We start from the raw sequence: 18,685 nt of genomic DNA on the forward strand, positions 1-18,685 counted from the left end.
GTAGTGGTTAAGGTACTGGACTAGTAATCAGAAGGTTGCTGGCTCAAGCCCCACCTCTGTTAGGTTGCCACTGTTGGGCCCTTGAGCAAGGCCCTTAACCATCAATTGCTTAAATTGTATACTGTCACAAAACTGTAAGTTGCTTTGGATAAAAGCGTCTGCTAAATGCCAAAAATTTAAATGTAAAATGTAAGATTCCAGCTTGGGGAGTTTAGAATCCCAGAGCTGGTGTGCTAGCGGAATATCCCACTGCGCCACCCGGGCGCCTCGCTTCATGCATTTATCTTTCAGTGTTGTGTAATAAAACCCAAGTAGTGAAAATGATGTAAAATGTGTAAAAGTTCGTTAATTTTTTTTCTGATTTTGACACAGATCCCGCCCCATGTACCAACTTCAACCAATTCTAGGCCAAACTATTAACTTTCATAGTTATCATAAGTAGGGATGTAACGATGCACCATAAGACAGTTAAAAATTATTGCACATGTGCCGCGATTTGAATCGGTTATTCATTTAAGATGAATTGATATTCACTTTGAACAGCAGAGGGCACTGGCGCTATTCACCTCGCCTGGTTGACGGCACTTCACAAAGTTGCCAGGTAGGGAGATTTTCCAGCCAAATTTATTCATGTGAGGATACTTTCTTTATTTGTATTTTTCATTTATTTATAATGTTGGATTTGTTTAAAAATTTCATTTCAGTTTTTCTTTACACAATACGCATTATTTGGCATAGTTTGTACCTACCTCAGAAATAAAAGGGCATTCATTATTTAGATAAATAAAAGATAAGCACAAATACAGTATTTTATTTTATTTTATTAACTTTGTCATAATTTGTCTTCAGTTTCATTTTGTTAAAAAATATCGGGAAACAATTGTATCGTGAACCCTAAATAGTAAATCGTATCGCATCATGGGTAGAGTGTATCGTTACATCCCTAACCATAAGTAATAAAAACAACAGGCCAATGAAATCTAATAACGAAATGTCTTCTATAAAAATGTCTTACTGAATTCTGACTTTCTATCCACACTGACTGTTTATCATTTATTCCTTGCAGCACTCCAGTGAATGCAGTTATTTTTATCCACTCCTCTTTTTATATAGAATATTGCTGCACTTCTGCAATGAATTCCTACAGAAGAGAATGTCATTTCATACGACTTGAGGTGTTCATGGATTATTAAGTGGAAAATCCCAGTGAAAGTCAATGGCAGTGGCACTAGAGAGAGGAAAAAAAGAAACTAAGCTGTCAAAACTCCATCACCCTCCAGACTTTTTTATTTTACTTTTAAACGCAGTAAACCAGAGTGGTAATTTCTCATCACTGCTAAATCACAAAGGGCATTATTTAAAACAAAGCCCACAGGCCAATTAAATGAGTATTAAAACAGACTTTATGTGCAGCAAAGGAAAATACACAGCAGGTTGGTGAAATATTACGCATTCAAAGTGTACAATAGCTTCAATATTTCAGCACAGCAGCCACGCACAGGAAGTGTCATAGACTGAATCCAGTCTACTGATACACTCGCCCACAGCTGCCGCGGATGGTTGACCAGATTCCATGCTAAAATATGTATGATTTCAATCTTCATGGTTTGTTAAAGTGTGTGATGTATAAATAAAATATTTGACATTTATGCAGTCAAATTACTAGCAATCGCTAAATTATTGCAAAATGTCATACAACTTAGGAATCTCAGGAGTCTCAGGAGTACAGTATAAATGTCTGGGGATCTTTTTCTTTTTTACAAATTGTGTGAAAGCAGTTCTAATAACTGTGATGATGGACTAGTGTACTAATAACTCGCTCCAGTCCACACAAGACGAAACCTGTCAATCAGCTCAGTATGTGGCAGACTGAGTGTGGCAGAAGAAGACAAATGAGCTCTCACAGGAAGGCAAAGTAGAATAGCTGATGAAGATAACGTTCACTAATTTACCTTTCATTAATGTTCCTCCTCACATATACAAAATATATAGCAGAGCTCTCTGGGTAGCTTTGGGCCATATTTGGAGAAATGTTACAGAATTAATAAAGATCTAATACAAAACTGCATAACTTGCATAACTCTTAACTTGTCATGTTTTTATTCATTTACTGCTATATACAGCAGCATATAGTGTTTAAGCTTTGTATGAGAAAGCTTTATAGCTACTGTAATTCTGCTGTACTTCACCATTGGAGGAAAAAAATTTAGCACTTTAACTTAAAAACCTTAACATTTCAAAGCCTTTACATTTTTACATAATTTACATTTACGTTTTCGGCATTTAGCAGACACTTTTATCTTACAATACTGTGACAGTATATTGTCTAAGCAATCAAAGGTTAGGGGCCTTGTTCAAGGGCCCAACAGTGGCAACCTGGCAGTGGTGGGGTGGAACCAGCGACCTTTCGACTACTAGTCCAGTACCTTAACCACTACGCTATACACATTCTCCCCCCCCCCCCAATTTTTCTCCCCTAATCTAGTCATGTCCAATTACCCTGATTGCGTCCTCTATACTTATTCGACCCTTCCCTGATGACTGAGGACGCCTCTGAACGGACATACGCCCCCTCCGGCACGTACAGTCAGTACAGACTGCATTTTTCACCTGCACAAGTCCAGTTCATACACTGACGGGCACTGTGTATGGAGGGCCACACCCCCATCAGCATTATTCCTCAGCCCTGTGCAGGCGCCATCAGTCAGTCAGCAGGGGCCGCAGTTGCACCAGTTATGAGGACCTTTGATCCGACTTTTTACAACTATGAACAACAGCCAAACATTGTTAATGCAGCCGCCCAGCACAGTCAGAAGGCAGAGCTGAGATTCGATCCGATGTATTCGAAACCCCAACTCTGGTGCGCTAGCGTACTTTTTTACCGCTGCGCCACCTGAGCGGCTCCGCTATACACATTCTTAAGCACAGATTACATAATTAACAGAGGAATTTAAATGTAGGCACTTTTTTCTTTTTTTTAACAGGTAGTATTAAAACCATCACTACTATTTCACATTAGTTGAAAGCAAATTATGTGACCACAGGTGTCAATGTGGAGTCATTTGGTGGATTTGCATGTGAGGTTGGTTTCGTGTACACCAATCTCTGCCCTCCTCCACTTCTGTGCAGGCGCCCTGGGCAACCAGGGTCCTTACACAGCATTGAAGAACCCACCCCCTTTTTAGTCTGGTCTCATTAAGTACATGTTTGTTTCTTTTTTTTTCAATAGACACCCTGGATAAGTGATTCATATAGACTTATTTATTTGCTTCACTTTTAATTGGAAAAGACACATTGGAAATTAGTTTTTGTATAAAATCAATGTTTTTTAATGCATTTTCTCCCTTTTTCTCCCAATTTTAGCGCGTCCAATTTTTACCCGATTGCATTACGCTTCCTTTCCACTGGAGCTGACCCCACCCCGATTGAGAAGAGCGAGACTGTCACACACCCCCTCCGACGTGTTCAGTAGCCGACTGCATCTTTTTACCTGCACAAGGCGAGTTCATATGCGGATGAGCTTTGTGTACAGAGAGCCACACCCAGATCAGCATTATTCCTCAACTCTGTGCAGATGCCATTAACCATCCAGCAGAGGTCGTAATTCGCTCAGTTATGTGGAGTCCCTATCCGGGTTATCGTACCCTATGAACAACAGCCGACTTGCAGACAACTGGATGGCAGAGCTGAGATTCGATACGATGTGTTCGAAATCCCAGCTCTGGTGTGCTAGTTATTATATTTAAATCTTCAGAGGAAGATTTTTCTTTTTTTCTTTAGTTATGCTGCTGTGAAACACAGCATTATTACTTTACTTATAAAGCCTATATGTATGAGTCTTTAAATCTACTGCACTATATTTTCTTTAAAAAAACACTACATTTCTAAAAATATCAGTTAATAAAATGTTAGCAATTATTGGTTGTACAATGATCATCCATAATTAGTAGACCTCATATACTGTATAAAGTAGTTCCACCAATAAAATACAAAGTATCAATATGGCATTTAGTATGTTTTTGTAAATTCTACATAGGTACTCTCTATAATCAAAATAGACCATCTATGAGGGATCTTCAAAAAGTTTCCACACTTTTATATGTTTATTGGAAACGGTGAGGGTGGGAGGAGTAGTAATCAGTCGTGTCTGAGAAACTTGTAGTGAGCTTATATTCCGTATTTAGCGCCATCTGATTTCCACCTTTTTGGACGCTCAAATAAGCTTTAATGGAAAGAAGATTTTTATGTGATGATGTGAAAGCAGTGGTGCATCAGTGGCTACGCACTCAACCAAAAACATTTTTTGCTGATGGCATTAAAAAGTTGGTACGACGCTGGGATAAAATGCATCTTAAAGGTGACTATGTAGAAAAGTGATGTAATTTGTTTCTGAAATTCTTTTTGAAGAACCCTCGTAGAAATAAACTTGTGGACCTGCACAGTGCAAATCTATGAAAAGTGTAAATATTTTCTTTGCATATTTATTGATTTATTAAGTTCATCACCCTCAATACAAATCTACACCTTCTCATACAGTGAAAAGAAAAAAAAGATAAATTGCTTCATAATGCATGAATGCTCACCCAGAAACGACACACAGACTTTGCAGAAAGTGTTGAACTGGAACTTGTTAGCAGCCTCCAGTAAGGTCTTGGCATTAACTGAGTCTATGATGAGGGAGCCTGTATAGACAAACTCTAGCAGCAGCTCCAGAACATCAGCATCAATGTTGTTCATCGTCAGCATCAACTTTTCACCGTTCCTGCTCTCGCCGGCCAACCTGGAGATGGCACAGAGGTTACTGTTTGAGCATCCCCATTAAGAAAGAGTATCAGCAATAATTAAAACCTGTCATGCATTCACATTCTTAATGACCAAAGTGTGAACAGTGGAGCTGAGATTCTCTGAGAAGTGTAGCACAGCTTGAGGAAAAACCTGAACCGGGTGTTATGCATCTTCATGCATAATACATGTGTAAAGGCATTTGGAAAGTGAAGACTGGATGGGCCACTAATGGAGCAGCAGCTCGTTTAGGTAAGGCAGATAGCTAAGTACATCTCGTTAGAGCTGAGTAACATGCAAAGGCTCAGCAACTCTGTTTGGGAAATAAGTCAACGTCTACAGGTATGGGGCTTAAACCATCACCCCATATCATCCATCAAGTAAAAACTCACAATAACGGACTAATTACAGGCTAACAAAAGGCTTAATGCTAGCCAGGTAGTATTGAATGCACAGACAAACTTGCTATTGATGAGAAAATTGCTGTAATGTATTTTCTGTTGCATTGACTTGTCATAGCGCTTTTCTGGAAAGATATTCAATTTCTGCAAATGACTGCATGGCTCAAAGACAAGCTTAACTAACGACTGATGTGTTATTGTCTGTGATCTGAGGTGTGGTCCAATAACTAAAGCCCTACCTAATTCACGCCAGTGAAAATCTTGTCATAGACCGTGAAATTAGCCGTTTCCTGTGTAATATTAAAGTAGTGTGAAGGTGTGTGTTTACTGATTTAACATGTTTCATTCATGTAGCATTCAAGTGTCTCACGTTTACTGGTTAATTTGCACTATCAGGCAGTCCTACGGCAATTCAGTGGCAATCGGTTAGTCAAAATGTCCAAGATGTCGAAGTTTAAAGCAGCTAAAAATACTATTCTACACTACACTACTACTTATACATATTTGAGACAGAGCCTCGCACTGTTGAACCATTAGGGTAGGCTGTGCTGTGTACTGTAGCTTCCATTCATTATATTATTCAATTTAATGCATTTAACGTATTTAGTGTTTTTAATGACTGCCATGAAATTTGGCACTTTTATTTAAAAATCCCTGAAATCTGTGATTGAAGCCACTCAGGTGGCACAGTGCTAAAATACTCTAGAACACCAGATCTGGGATTTTAAATACATCGTATCGAATCTAAGCTCTGCCATCCGGCTGGCTGGGCGGCTATATGAACAACGTTTGGCTGTTGTTCATACAGGGTTAGGGAGCCAGATAGGGATCTCATAACTGATGCAACTACGTCCTCTGCTGGCTGGTTGATGGCGTCTGCACAGAGTAGAGGAATAATGCTGATCAGGGTGTGGCTCTCCGTGCACAGGGCTGATTCGCATATGAACTCTTCTGGTGCAGGTGAAAAAATGGGAGTGGACGTGTGTCAGTTCACTCTCCTCAATCAGGGGTGGGGGTCAGCACCAGTAGAGAGGAAGCATAGCAGAATTGGGTAAAAATTGGACACGCTAAAAATCAAGAGAAAAGGGAGAAAATGCAAAAAAAAAATTATAATCCTGCCATGCTTTGAATCGTATAAAATTGGTGAGAAGGACTAGTTGATTTTGATTTCAAGACAAAATGGTAGTACAAAAAGATCTAAGTGAATTTAAAGAAGGATTCATCATAAAAATGACAGAAGCTTGTGTTTTAAAGACTACTAAACTGTTGATGAACAGTGATGTTATGCTGCCTACACCAAGAGAATGGTACAGGCCTAAATGCTTGACCACTACAAGTTTGTTATGCTGTGAGCAGAGAGGTTATTTTATCTAGCATGATTTAGATAATTTTTTTCTATTAGTGGAAAGGATTAGCGTTTTATGTTTAAATGCCATGTGTTGCCTACAACTACAGTGTAGCAATTTGGTAGCCCTCTGACAATTTTGCACTTATGAACATGGTACCAGGTGTCTGCCAAATTGTGCCTAAGTAACAAATAAGCAAGAGGGAATCACTGTATACCTACACAGTGGACACTGCATACACTTGCAAAATTCTAACTAGAGGATTAAGTGTATTAAGCTGTTTATTAACAGTATTTAAAATCAGTCTCTCATTCATGCAGTTGCCACAAACCAGAGCGAAGCTAAAGAGTTAAGCTAAATTAACAATGTTACAGAATACCACCTTTCCAATATGGATCAAGTCTATCCCATGCCAGCTGTCTTGGTAAACTATAATTCTATAGAGCAAATCTAGAAGCCATGAAGTGGTAGGCCACACAGCCTCACTAGATAAGGCAAGTAGGTGTACATAAGAAATTGCCATATATCTGCATAAACCTACAATATAGTCCAGCAAATTAGAATTCTTGGCAGTTCACAACACTGTATAGGCATAAAGACATTTAAACAGACACAGACGGACAATTAGGAATAAGGACAGAGAGCAGTGAATGAAAGTAGGAAAAAACAGAAGAGAAAGTAAAGGCGAGAGAGTCGGTCCTGCCAGAGAGCCAGCAGCCATCCTCGATGGGAAAAGGGATCGTTCCATGACTGGGACCTGGGTTTAGTCTTAAAACACCTTTCAGCTGCTGCCAAAGTTAAGTGCATCATGACCTGTACATGAACGGACGTATTAGTCAACGGATAGGCCTGGCCTGACTGGGGGGAAGAGGCAAAAAAATACAGTAAGTGGCTGGAAAGGGCTGGAAAATCAAGAATGTTACTCCTGAAAAGAAAAACCAAGAGCAGAAATGCAGTTTATTGTGGTCAGCAATACAACAAAAAGCAAAAAGTAACAGATGATAATGTATTGTGTGAGGATGTTTGTTGGGTGAAATAAAGAAAATAAAATTATATTAGCACAATCAGCAAACTATTATGTGTTTAGTTGTTGGATTAAAAGAATTGGCAGCTTCAGGAAGACAGTATTTTGACTAAACACGGAGTGTTTTTGATGGTACAAACATATACAGTAATAAAGTACAGTTATTAATTTACACTGACTAAAAACAGCACCCAAAAAATCTATTACTGATGTTACAACTTTAAACTACTTGCTTTAAAATTGTGGTTTAGGCAGAAAACTTAACAGACCTCTACTGAGGAAACTCCTGGTAACCTTGTAAATTACACACAAGCACTTTTTTATATTAGCACTTAATAAATACACCGATCAGGCATAACATTATGACCACCTTCCTAATATTGTGTTGGTCCCCCTTTTTCTGCAAAAACAGCCCTGCGACTGAGATGCACTGTGTATTCTGACACCTTTCTATCAGAACCAGCATTAACTTCTTCAGCAATTTGAGCTACAGTAGCTCGTCTGTTGGATCGGACCACATGGGCCAGCCTTCACTCCCCTCGTGCATCAATGAGCCTTGGCCGCCCATGACCCTGTTGCCGGTTTACCACTGTTCCTTCCTTGGACCACTTTTGATAGATACTGACCACTGCAGACCGGGAACACCCCACACGAGCTGCTGTTTTGGAGATGCTCTGACCCAGTTGTCTAGCCATCAAAATTTGGCCCTTGTCAAACTCGCTCAAATCCTTACGCTTGTCAATTTTTCCTGCTTCTAACACATCAACTTTGAGGATAAAATGTTCACTTGCTGCCTAATATATCCCACCCACTAACAGGTGCCGTGATGAAGAGATAATCAGTGTTGTTCACTTCACCTGTCAGTGGTCATAATGTTATGCTTAGTCGGTGTACTTATTACAATCTGTTATTCATGTGACGAAAAGTCAAATTATCATATTGGTGGGTTATATTTCGATATTATTTTTATATAACTGGCAACCAAAAAAAAATCATGTTCTCTGTGTAGCAAGGAGAAGATATATTAATATTTCCTTTTGTGTAACTAACTTTGTATCTATTGTTGTATCATTACTGTAGAATAAATTGCAGACAAATTATTAAACCTAAATTTGAATCTAAAATTTATTAATATTTTGTATATCATTGTAAGAGACACAGACCCTAAATACAGTTTATATGTTTTGGAGTAGATTAAGTAAAGGTAAATATTGTCTTTCTGATAATTACTTACTAAAACAAGTAAGGCCTCTAAAAAAGATAATAAAAAAGCTGCAATAAAATCTCTAAAGTGAATGAAAAAAAGTCACCCCTTTTTTCTCCCTTTTTTAGCACGTCCAATTGTCCGATTGCGTCATGCTTCCTCTCCACCAATGCCGATCCCTGCTCTGATTGAGGAGAACAAAGCTAACCCACGCCCCCTCCGACACGTGGGCAGCATGCTGTATGCATCTTATCACCTACACTTTGACGAGTGCAGTGCAGCTCAACACTGTGTACGGAGAGACACACCCTGACAGCACTCTTTTCTCATCTCTGTGCAGGCGCCATCAATCAGCCAGCAGAGGTCGTAATTGCATTAGTTATGAGAAAGAGAGACCCTACCCGGCTTAATCCCACCCATATCTGAACAACGGGCCAATCGTTGTTCGTGTGGCCGCTCAGCCTAGCCGGCAGGCAGAGCTGAGATTCGATACGATGTATTCGAGATCCCAGCTCTGGTGTTCAGCGTGTTTTACTGCTGCACCACCTGAGCGGCAATTATAAAAAGTAATTAAAGAGTTTTTTTTATATAACCTCATTACTACATAATGATAACAGAACAACCTAAAACATTTCCAATCTAAAAAGTGCTGTAATCTGAACGCAAATCATGTGATTTAGTTTTTAATATAGCTTCTATATAAGAAGAAAGAACACAGCAGGTGCTTTTTACAGATGACTGGATAAACATGCTTCACTGAGAGAAATGATGGATAAGTAGGCAATGACCAGCTTTCTTTTAAAAATTTTTTGATGCGTCCATCAAAGGCTCATTTTTTTTTCTTTTAACAGCAAATACAGGCTATTGGAAAACTCATTCAAAGTATCAATACTCCTAAATACGTTTGGCTTTTTTAAATGCTCCATGACAGATTGGGGGAAGTCAGTGGATTATATTTTCTAGACATTGTTGAAAATCCTGGATAAATCTGAGGCTACTAAGGCCACATCTGCAAAATGCAGATTCCTGTTTTCTGCTCAAATCTAATTTTGTCTCGGGCTGTTTATTTTTCCATTTTAATGTGATCCATATACAAAACTAGTTTAAACAGATAGCCTTCCTTAATGTGACCACAAGTGCAAAACAACACCCCACCTTAAAGTCCACAAGACTATACAGAATAATTCCCACTAGGAGATCAAAATTTACCGTTCATGATTATAGATAATCGTAGATGTTAATTTACAGTATTCTTTATCAGCCACCCAATATAAGTATATCAAAACATCTTTCTAAATAAATACATGGCATTTAGTCCATTGTTTATTTTAGATAGTTACACAATATTTGTGCACATATTTGATCTTAAGTATATATTAATATTCTATAATCTAAACAAGATATTACCTTGAAATTTTTCTAATTGTATATCTACACAGGAAAGCACAGGAGCACAGTGAAGGCACTTTCGTCTGTGGCTGAAACTTTTACAGGGTCAAACATCTAGAGAAAGCTGGAAGAGATTTTGTATCTTTATGTTGAGCCATCTCAGTCAATCTATGTCTCTTGGTGGCGAAGCGGTAAAATACGCTAGCACTCCAGAAAGGGGATTTCGAATACATGGTATCGAACCTCAGCTCTGCCATCTGGCTGGGCGGCCACATGAACAACTATTGGCTGTTGTTCACAGGGTGGGACAAGCCGAACCAGGGCTCCTCATAACTGATGCAATTACGACCTCTGCTGGCTGATTGACGGCACCTGTGCAGAGTTGGAGAATATTGCTGATCAGGGTGTGGCTCATCGTGCTCAAGGCTGATCCGCATATGAACTCGTCTTGTGCAGGTGAAAAGGTGCAGTCGGTACAGCACATGTGTCGGAGGGGGCGTGTGTCAGTTGCAAAGCTCCTCAGTCAGCAGTGGAGGGTTGTATCGGTAGAGGTGAAGCATAATGCGATCAGGGTAATTGAATACAACATGGAAGAAAACTGGGGGAAAAATATTTTATTTATATTAAAATTTATTTGGCATAAAACTTTTATAAACAAGAACACAGTATAGCACTACTACTGTGTTCATTCTGTTTATAGTGTAAATTTCAATCTGGCTGCTCTGACCAAAGTTGTGTAGCCATATGTCAGTTACACATCAAATTTTAGTACTATACAGTCCCTGACATAAGTTCTGTCGCTTATCCATGTTGTGGAAACAAAAGCTTATAACCTGACTTTAAATTCATCCATTGGTTTTAGAAATGACTCATATGAAAGCTGAAACCCTCCCAAATGAGGTTTAATTTACGAAAATAAATTTGCTTCACTGCAGAAATATTGATCATTTAATGAACACAGAAAGGTCAGATTTTGGCAAGACAAAAGTTTTGTCGCCCACAGAAAGTAATGTGAAAATCAAACAAATAATTTACTTTAAATACAAAGATATGTTTCATAACATTGGTGAATGAAGTTGTGGTGCTATTAGAGCCATATTTAATATTTTGTGTGACTTCCATGAGCTTTAAGGACTGCATCCATGCGGTTCGACAATGATTCATACAATTTATTGATGAAGTCATCAGGTATAGCAAAGAAGTTCATCAAGATTCTTTGGTTTTGTCTTCCAAGCTTCCTCTTTCATCCTACCCCAAACATGCTCAATGATGTTCATGTCTGGTGACTGGGCTGGCCAGTCCTGGAGCACCTTGATCTTCTTCGCCTTGAGGAACTTTGATATAGAGATGGATGTATGAGATGGAGCACCATCCTGCTGCAAAATTTGACCCCTTTTATGATTGGGAATGTAAGAGGTAGCTAATACTTCTTGATATTTTAAGCTATTGATATTTCCTTCCACCTTGCAAATGTTTCGCACACCCCCATACTGAATGTAACCCCAGACCATGATCTTTCCACCACCAAACTTAACAGTTTTCTGGGTGAATCTTGGATTCATACGGGCTCCAGTAGGTCTCCTGCAGTATTTGCGGTGGCTGTGGTGTAATTCAACTGAAGATTCATCTGAGAAATCCACCTTCTGCCACTTTTCCAGCATCCATCTGTTTAGCAGGCTGTGGGCCTTTTGTTTAGTGCTGGCTTCTGGGCACTGATTTGACCATGGAGGCCATTTCGAGACAGAATCCTACAAACTGTTCTAGTTGACACAGGGACTTGAGGTGACCAGGCCTGGTGGAGCTCTGCTGCAGTGGAAGAGGGGCTGGCTTTGGATTTTCTAACCAACAAACGTTCCTCCTTAGCAGTTGTCTTGCGGGGTCTGCCGGACCTGGGCTTGTCAAAAACATCTCCAGTCTCTTCAAATCTTTTTTTAATTCTTTGTACTTGACGCTGAGACACATTAAAGGTGCCAGCCACCTCTGCAGTGGATCTGGTCTTCAGCCTCTTGATAATCAAGGCTTTGGTCACAGGGTGGATTTTTGGCATGTTGTCAGAGGTGAAGTTGCAGTTCAAGTGAAGGTCTGGGGTGCTGGGGTTCTTTTTATACACACCCACTAATTAACCGATCAATTAGTGAGCACAGGTGAGGCTGTAAACTAGGATTGGGTGCATTATATGACAAGGCGACAAAACTTTTGTCTTGCCAAAATCTGACCTGATCTGTGTTCATTAAATGATCAATATTTCTGCAGTGAAGCAAATTTATTTTCGTCAATTAAACCTCATTTGGGAGGGTTTCAGCTTTCATATGAGTAATTTCTAAAACCAATGGATGAATTTAAAGTCAGGTTATAAGCTTTTGTTTCCACAACAGGGATAAGCGACAGAACTTCTGTCAGGGACTGTATAACAAAGGTGCTCATACAGTAATAGAAAAAGCCAGTGGGGTTTCTTTATGCACCTATGCATACGTTCAAAAGGTATGAAAGTAGCAAGTACATTTTATCTTTCAGATAGGGTTTGGGGGGTTAGACCAGATATGACTGACATGATTTTGGTTTGATCCCTCCAGCACAAATTTTAGCATTATCCAGCAATAATATCATTGACCTTATCTGTCTAGCCATCTGTGCTTTTAGTAATCAAAGAAGCCTGGTAACTCAGTTGTAAGACTTTCTCTACTTCCATTCAACCTTCAAATGGCAGTGGAACTCAAATAGCTTAGAGAGGTGTATCAGCACATTATGTGCTTCACTGAAAACAGAGTCAAATCTACGCTCACTGTTATTGCTCCTAATGCAATTTTCATAGCTGCTGCTCACAAGATAGGCAAGCAAAGAACAGACCATATCCATGAGCTAAAGAGCCAACGATCTACTTTACATTTGTCCTTGTGGCTTCACTGCATCTTGTATGACGGGCAATAAGGACATGCCAAAACAGGCAACATGCAAAATGTGAATGTATTAGTTTTAATGGCCTGTATGTCATCTCGGTGGATACACTGCACTAGTTAATTGCCTGACACATACACCGACCAGGCATAACATTATGACCACTGACAGGTGAAGTGAATAACACTGTTTATCTCTTCATCACGGCACCTGTTAGTGGGGGGGGGATATATTAGGCAGCAAGTGAACATTTCATCCTCAAAGTTGATGTTAGAAGCAGGAAAAATGGGCAAGCGTAAGGATTTGAGCGAGTTTGACAAGGGTCAAATTGTGATGGCTAGACAACTGGGTCAGAGCATCTCCAAAACTGCAGCTCTTGTGGGATCTTCCCGGTCTGCAGTGGTCAGTATCTATCAAAAATGGTCCAAGAAAGGGACAGTGGTAAACTGGCGACAGGGTCATGGGCGGCCAAGGCTCACCGATGCATGTAGGGAGCGAAGGCTGGCCCGTGTGGTCCGATCCAACAGACGAGCTACTGTACACAGGGCATTGCAGTCGCAGGGCTGTTTTGCAGACCAACACAATATTAGGAAGGTGGTCATAATGTTATGCCTCATCGGTGTATATGTTAATCTTGAAAACAAGACAAGAAAAAAAAAACATAAAACATTAACAGACATTAGACTAAAGTGTTATTAGGATAAGAGCAATGGTTATGAATTTGTAATGACTCTAAATATCCAATCATAAATCATGATGGTCTTTAATTTTAAACCAACATGACAAATTGGTTTAGAAACTGACATTTAGTCCTATGCAATTAAGTTAACTTAATAACTTAATAACCTAATGAATGGTGCAGAAACTTCAATTAAACTTTTCTCCACATCTGTATTTGCATTTAAATACATTCACGTATATTAACAGACACTCTTCTCAGAAGGCTTCTTACAGAACTTTAAAGTATGTCTGTGGGAATCTGTGCCCATTTAGTCATATGACTGGGCACTGATTTGGTCAAGGTAACTTCAACTGATGTTCCAGTTCATTTCAATTTCATGTTTCTAGATATTTTCAAATATAACCCCAATTATAATGATTTTAATTGCAATATTCAACAAACATATACAGATTTAATGTTTAAAAAAATAGAAAACTGGCTTTGATTGAGCCAGTACTGTGATAGGTATTGTGACGCATATTTTTGTATGGCTTTTATTAATCCTTCAAGGCAAACCTATCTTTTTGTAATCTTTTTATCCTTTTATTCTTTCCAACATTTTGTATATCTTGTTGTACATATTCTTAAGGCAGAGATGTACATTTTTTCCACACATCACACATTGTTATGAAAATCAATATCTTTTTCACCTTTAAAAGCTTTTCATCTTAAAAACCAAAACAGTCACACTGCACTGGGCACAGGGCTTTTTTCTTGTACATGTCAGTCTGGCACTGTAGCAACATTCTGTGAACTCAGACACGCTACTTACATCACTGAAAAGAGGAGGTAAAGAGAAATCAGAATAGGAACTTTAGTCTTAGTAAGGAATTAATCAAACAATCCAGTATTTGCCATTCTGTTAGTGGCATGCAATATCAATATGCATAACGAGGTGGATAACTGGTAAGGAATGGCAGGTAAAGCCTTGCACATATGAAAACAACTGGCCAAAACAACAGAAAAGAAAACCTGATGGATGATAGAACATAGTGATGAGTGTGTTAGTCACACCGCATGCACTCGCTCAAAAAAGAAAAGGATGACATTTACAGAAAAAAATGCCCGAAAACTCAGGTGGCCATATATGGAAAGGGCTCTCCCAGGTGCAGCAAATTAATGCCGATGAGGTGCAGAGACTCAGAGACAGGAAACGCCACTGTCAGTCATCAGAGTCAATTCACAAAATTAATTTGGCTTATATTTTTGGTATACTGTACATGGTATGGGGAAAAAAAGCTGTAAATCTCTGCCTCTAGAAAATGTATGATGCCCCTGCATGAAACATGTGCGTCTTTGCACAGTCATGTCCTTTACCATACTTTTTTGTGCCAAATATCAGAAAATAATCAATAAGGTCAAAAAAGTTTCTTATAAAACCCAAAACAAACGTGTTTTGTCATAAAAGTTAAAAAGAAAACTCTCATATTTGTGCAGAGACTGCCTGATTAAAGAAATTCACAAAATTGATTTGGCTTATATTTTTGGTATATTGTACATGGTGTGGGGAAAAAGCTGTAAATTTCTGCCTCTAAAATATTGTGTATGGTGCCTCTTAATACGCCCTTTTTTTTATGAATAAAACCCAATACAAAGGTGTTTGTCATAAAAGTTAAAAAGAGAAGTCTCATATTTCTATGTGGATTTGATTTCTGTTTGATTTTCTGACTCAGCAGTGTGTGAGTTTGCATAGAAATCTGCACTGAATCGTAGCCGATAACAATGAATTAGGACAGCTAGCACTGCAACTCCAAGCACTTAAAGGAAAGAGGCAGAGTGAAGTGCTGATTTGATATTCCAGATTCCAGTCTGACATTTTCAATGTGTTTAAAAAGAAAATCCCCAGTCATGGAACTTTTTTCTGCCTATTAAAATGTAAATGTGCTCATTTAGTTTGAAGAAAGGGCAGGAGACATGTTGACCTTTGCAACAATTAAACACATTCATTTGAGCGACAGGAGGAATGGCTACTGGCCCTGTGATAGGAACCGAGGTCTTCTCACCTGCAAGAGAGCGGGAGGGTAAAGAAAGCCACACAAATGTGCCCTATAAAAAGAACAGAGAGGATCAACAACAGGAGAGAGCAAACCTTTTAACCATGTCCTTGAAATACAAGCTGCAGGAAGCTAGAACATTTTGATGGACTTCAAACTCTTTGCCTTCAACAATTATTTTCAGGTCTGTAAATTCTTTCGCTCGCCGCTGCTGGTTCAATTCTTTCAACATTTCTGTAGAACAAAAAAAAGAAGACAAATAGCAATTTTCTTTAATTAAAACTTCAAAAACAGTTAAATAATAAAAAGTATTTGATTAGCACGTTTCTGAGTTTAGTGAGCTGAAAAAGATGTGGAAATAAAATGTGCATAAAGGGCCAAAGGTCAATGTATGTATGTATGTATGCAAAGGAAGGAAGGAAGGAAGGAAGGAAGGAAGGAAGGAAGGAAGGAAGGAAGGAAGGAAGGAAGGAAGGAAGGAAGGAAGGAAGGAAGGAAGGAAGGAAGGAAGGAAGGAAGGAAGGAAGGAAGGAAGGAAGGAAGGAAGGAAGGAAGGAAGGAAGGAAGGAAGGAAGGAAGGAAGGAAGGAAGGAAGGAAGGAAGGAAGGAAGGAAGGAAGTTTTCCCAGTGTAATCAGTTATAGAGAAGCATGTTTCAGAAGTATTTTGGCTTCAGTAAGTGAAATGCAGATCAGTGACTCGGCTTGTCAACAATGTTCTGCTTTTTGGCACTAAATAGCTTCATGGTTGCTTTGGTAGTAACGTTACGTTCACTGTGCTGGGCAACAAATAAAAAATTCTTCTTTCTTCCACTGCACAGTGACATGGTGCTTACTGCCATTTGGCATTGCTTCTGTAATATGTCTGTAATATGTCTTTAAGACTTTATTCATTAATTCATTCCTGCATTGTCTTTTTACCACCACTTTATCCTAGTCAGGATGGTGGTGGGTCTGATTCATTAGGCAAAAGGTAGGAAACACCCTGGACATGTTGCCAGTCCATCACAGAGCAGACACGTACACACACGTACTCACACGTACTCACACGTACTCACACGTACTCACACTTTGGTCACTTTTTAGTAGCTTCAATCGCCCTGAGCACCTGAGGAAAACCCACACAAACACATGGGGAAAATGCAAACTCCACACAGAAAGTCTGGCGAGGGAATTGAACCCAGGTCCTTCTTGCTGTAGGGCGACAGCACTACCCACTGCACCATCCCTTTTTAAAACTATATACCTTGTACTATTAAGTTCCTCCTGTTCCTTAAGTTTAGCAGTGTTTTGCATATTGCATCAAACTCTAACAGCTCATGCCTAGAAAAGTACATTGCTGGAATTTAGCAGAAGCTTTCTTAGAAAGCAAGTTACAATTGTGACTGAATGCAATCCGAACATTAGAGGGTTAAGAGGGTTCAGGAACCAAACAGTGGCAACTTGGTGGTGGTGGGGCTTAAACCAGTGGTCTTCTGATCACTAGTCCAGTACCTTCATCACCAAGCTACCAGTGGCAGAGTTCAATTGTTAATATCATTTATCAAAACAGCTATGCCCATTTGCAGTCTTCCAGGGTCTAGTTGTTAGTTTAAGCCATGAAAACATTGATGTTGCTGCTTCATTTTGAGTTTGATAACTGACCTGGTTAAAATAACTAAACTACTACTTCTTCTAAGACCTCAAACATGGTCAAAAATACAACTTTTATTTAAAATATAAAACCATTATGCGATATGTACAATGGAATCTGTGCATTAGTGGCAGGGCTTTTTTTCAACCTCTATTCTTTGCACTCCTAAGCACTTATATTGTTTGAATTTAAAAGCCTGACATTTCCTTTCATCTCTACATTAGCACTGTATTTTAGCATGATGATTCATAGTAAAGGAAAAAGGGTTTAGATGTAATTTCGAACAATTTAACGAAACTCAAAGGTACATTAAGATTTAAAATAAGCAATTATTAATGGACAGTTGCTTCTGGAGTTATTTGCTGTGTGTCAGTAAATACATTGCTTTCTTCAAACAACAAAGTCATAAGTAGTACTCCTTTCTGTGTGGAGTTTGCATGTTCTCCCAGTGTCTGCGTGGGTTTACTCCGGGTGCTCCGGTTTACTCCCACAGTCCGTTTCCTGACTCGCTTCTCCAAAACACCCCAAAGTGGCTCAATAATATTTAGATCTGGTGACTGTGCAGGCCATGGGAGATGTTCAACTTCACTTTCATGTTCATCAAACCAATCTTTCACCAGTCTTGCTGTGTGTATTGGTGCATTGTCATCCTGATACACGGCACCGCCTTCAGGATACAATGTTTGAACCATTGGATGCACATGGTCCTCCAGAATGGTTCGGTAGTCCTTGGCAGTGACGCGCCCATCTAGCACAAGTATTGGGCCAAGGGAATGCCATGATATGGCAGCCCAAACCATCACTGATCCACCCCCATGCTTCACTCTGGGCATGCAACAGTCTGGGTGGTACGCTTCTTTGGGGCTTCTCCACACCGTAACTCTCCCGGATGTGGGGAAAACAGTAAAGGTGGACTCATCAGAGAACAATACATGTTTCACATTGTCCACAGCCCAAGATTTGCGCTCCTTGCACCATTGAAACCGACGTTTGGCATTGGCACGAGTGACCAAAGGTTTGGCTATAGCAGCCCGGCCGTGTATATTGACCCTGTGGAGCTCCCGACGGACAGTTCTGGTGGAAACAGGAGAGTTGAGGTGCACATTTAATTCTGCCGTGATTTGGGCAGCTGTGGTTTTATGTTTTTTGGATACAATCCAGGTTAGCACCCGAACATCCCTTTCAGACAGCTTCCTCTTGCGTCCACAGTTAATCCTGTTGGATGTGGTTTGTCCTTCTTGGTGGTATGCTGACATTACCCTGGATACCGTGGCTCTTGATACATCACAAAGACTTGC

General features: G+C 39.6%; 1 protein-coding gene across 6 annotated transcripts in view; it reads right to left on the reverse strand.

Moving 5' to 3' along the window:
• LOC134325082 (kelch-like protein 29) overlaps positions 1-18,685 on the reverse strand; it is a 279,536-nt gene that overhangs the window by 145,416 nt on the left and 115,435 nt on the right. For all 6 annotated transcript variants that reach the window (XM_063007116.1, XM_063007115.1, XM_063007112.1 and 3 more), the window contains 2 exons: positions 15,852-15,990; positions 4,584-4,780 (listed from right to left, as the gene is read on the reverse strand). In XM_063007116.1, the coding sequence (XP_062863186.1) occupies positions 4,584-4,780; positions 15,852-15,990 (336 nt within the window). The remainder of the gene's footprint in view (positions 1-4,583; positions 4,781-15,851; positions 15,991-18,685) is intronic.

The sequence above is a fragment of the Trichomycterus rosablanca genome, chromosome 13 (genome assembly GCF_030014385.1).
Source record: "Trichomycterus rosablanca isolate fTriRos1 chromosome 13, fTriRos1.hap1, whole genome shotgun sequence".
Taxonomy (NCBI): domain Eukaryota; kingdom Metazoa; phylum Chordata; class Actinopteri; order Siluriformes; family Trichomycteridae; genus Trichomycterus; species Trichomycterus rosablanca.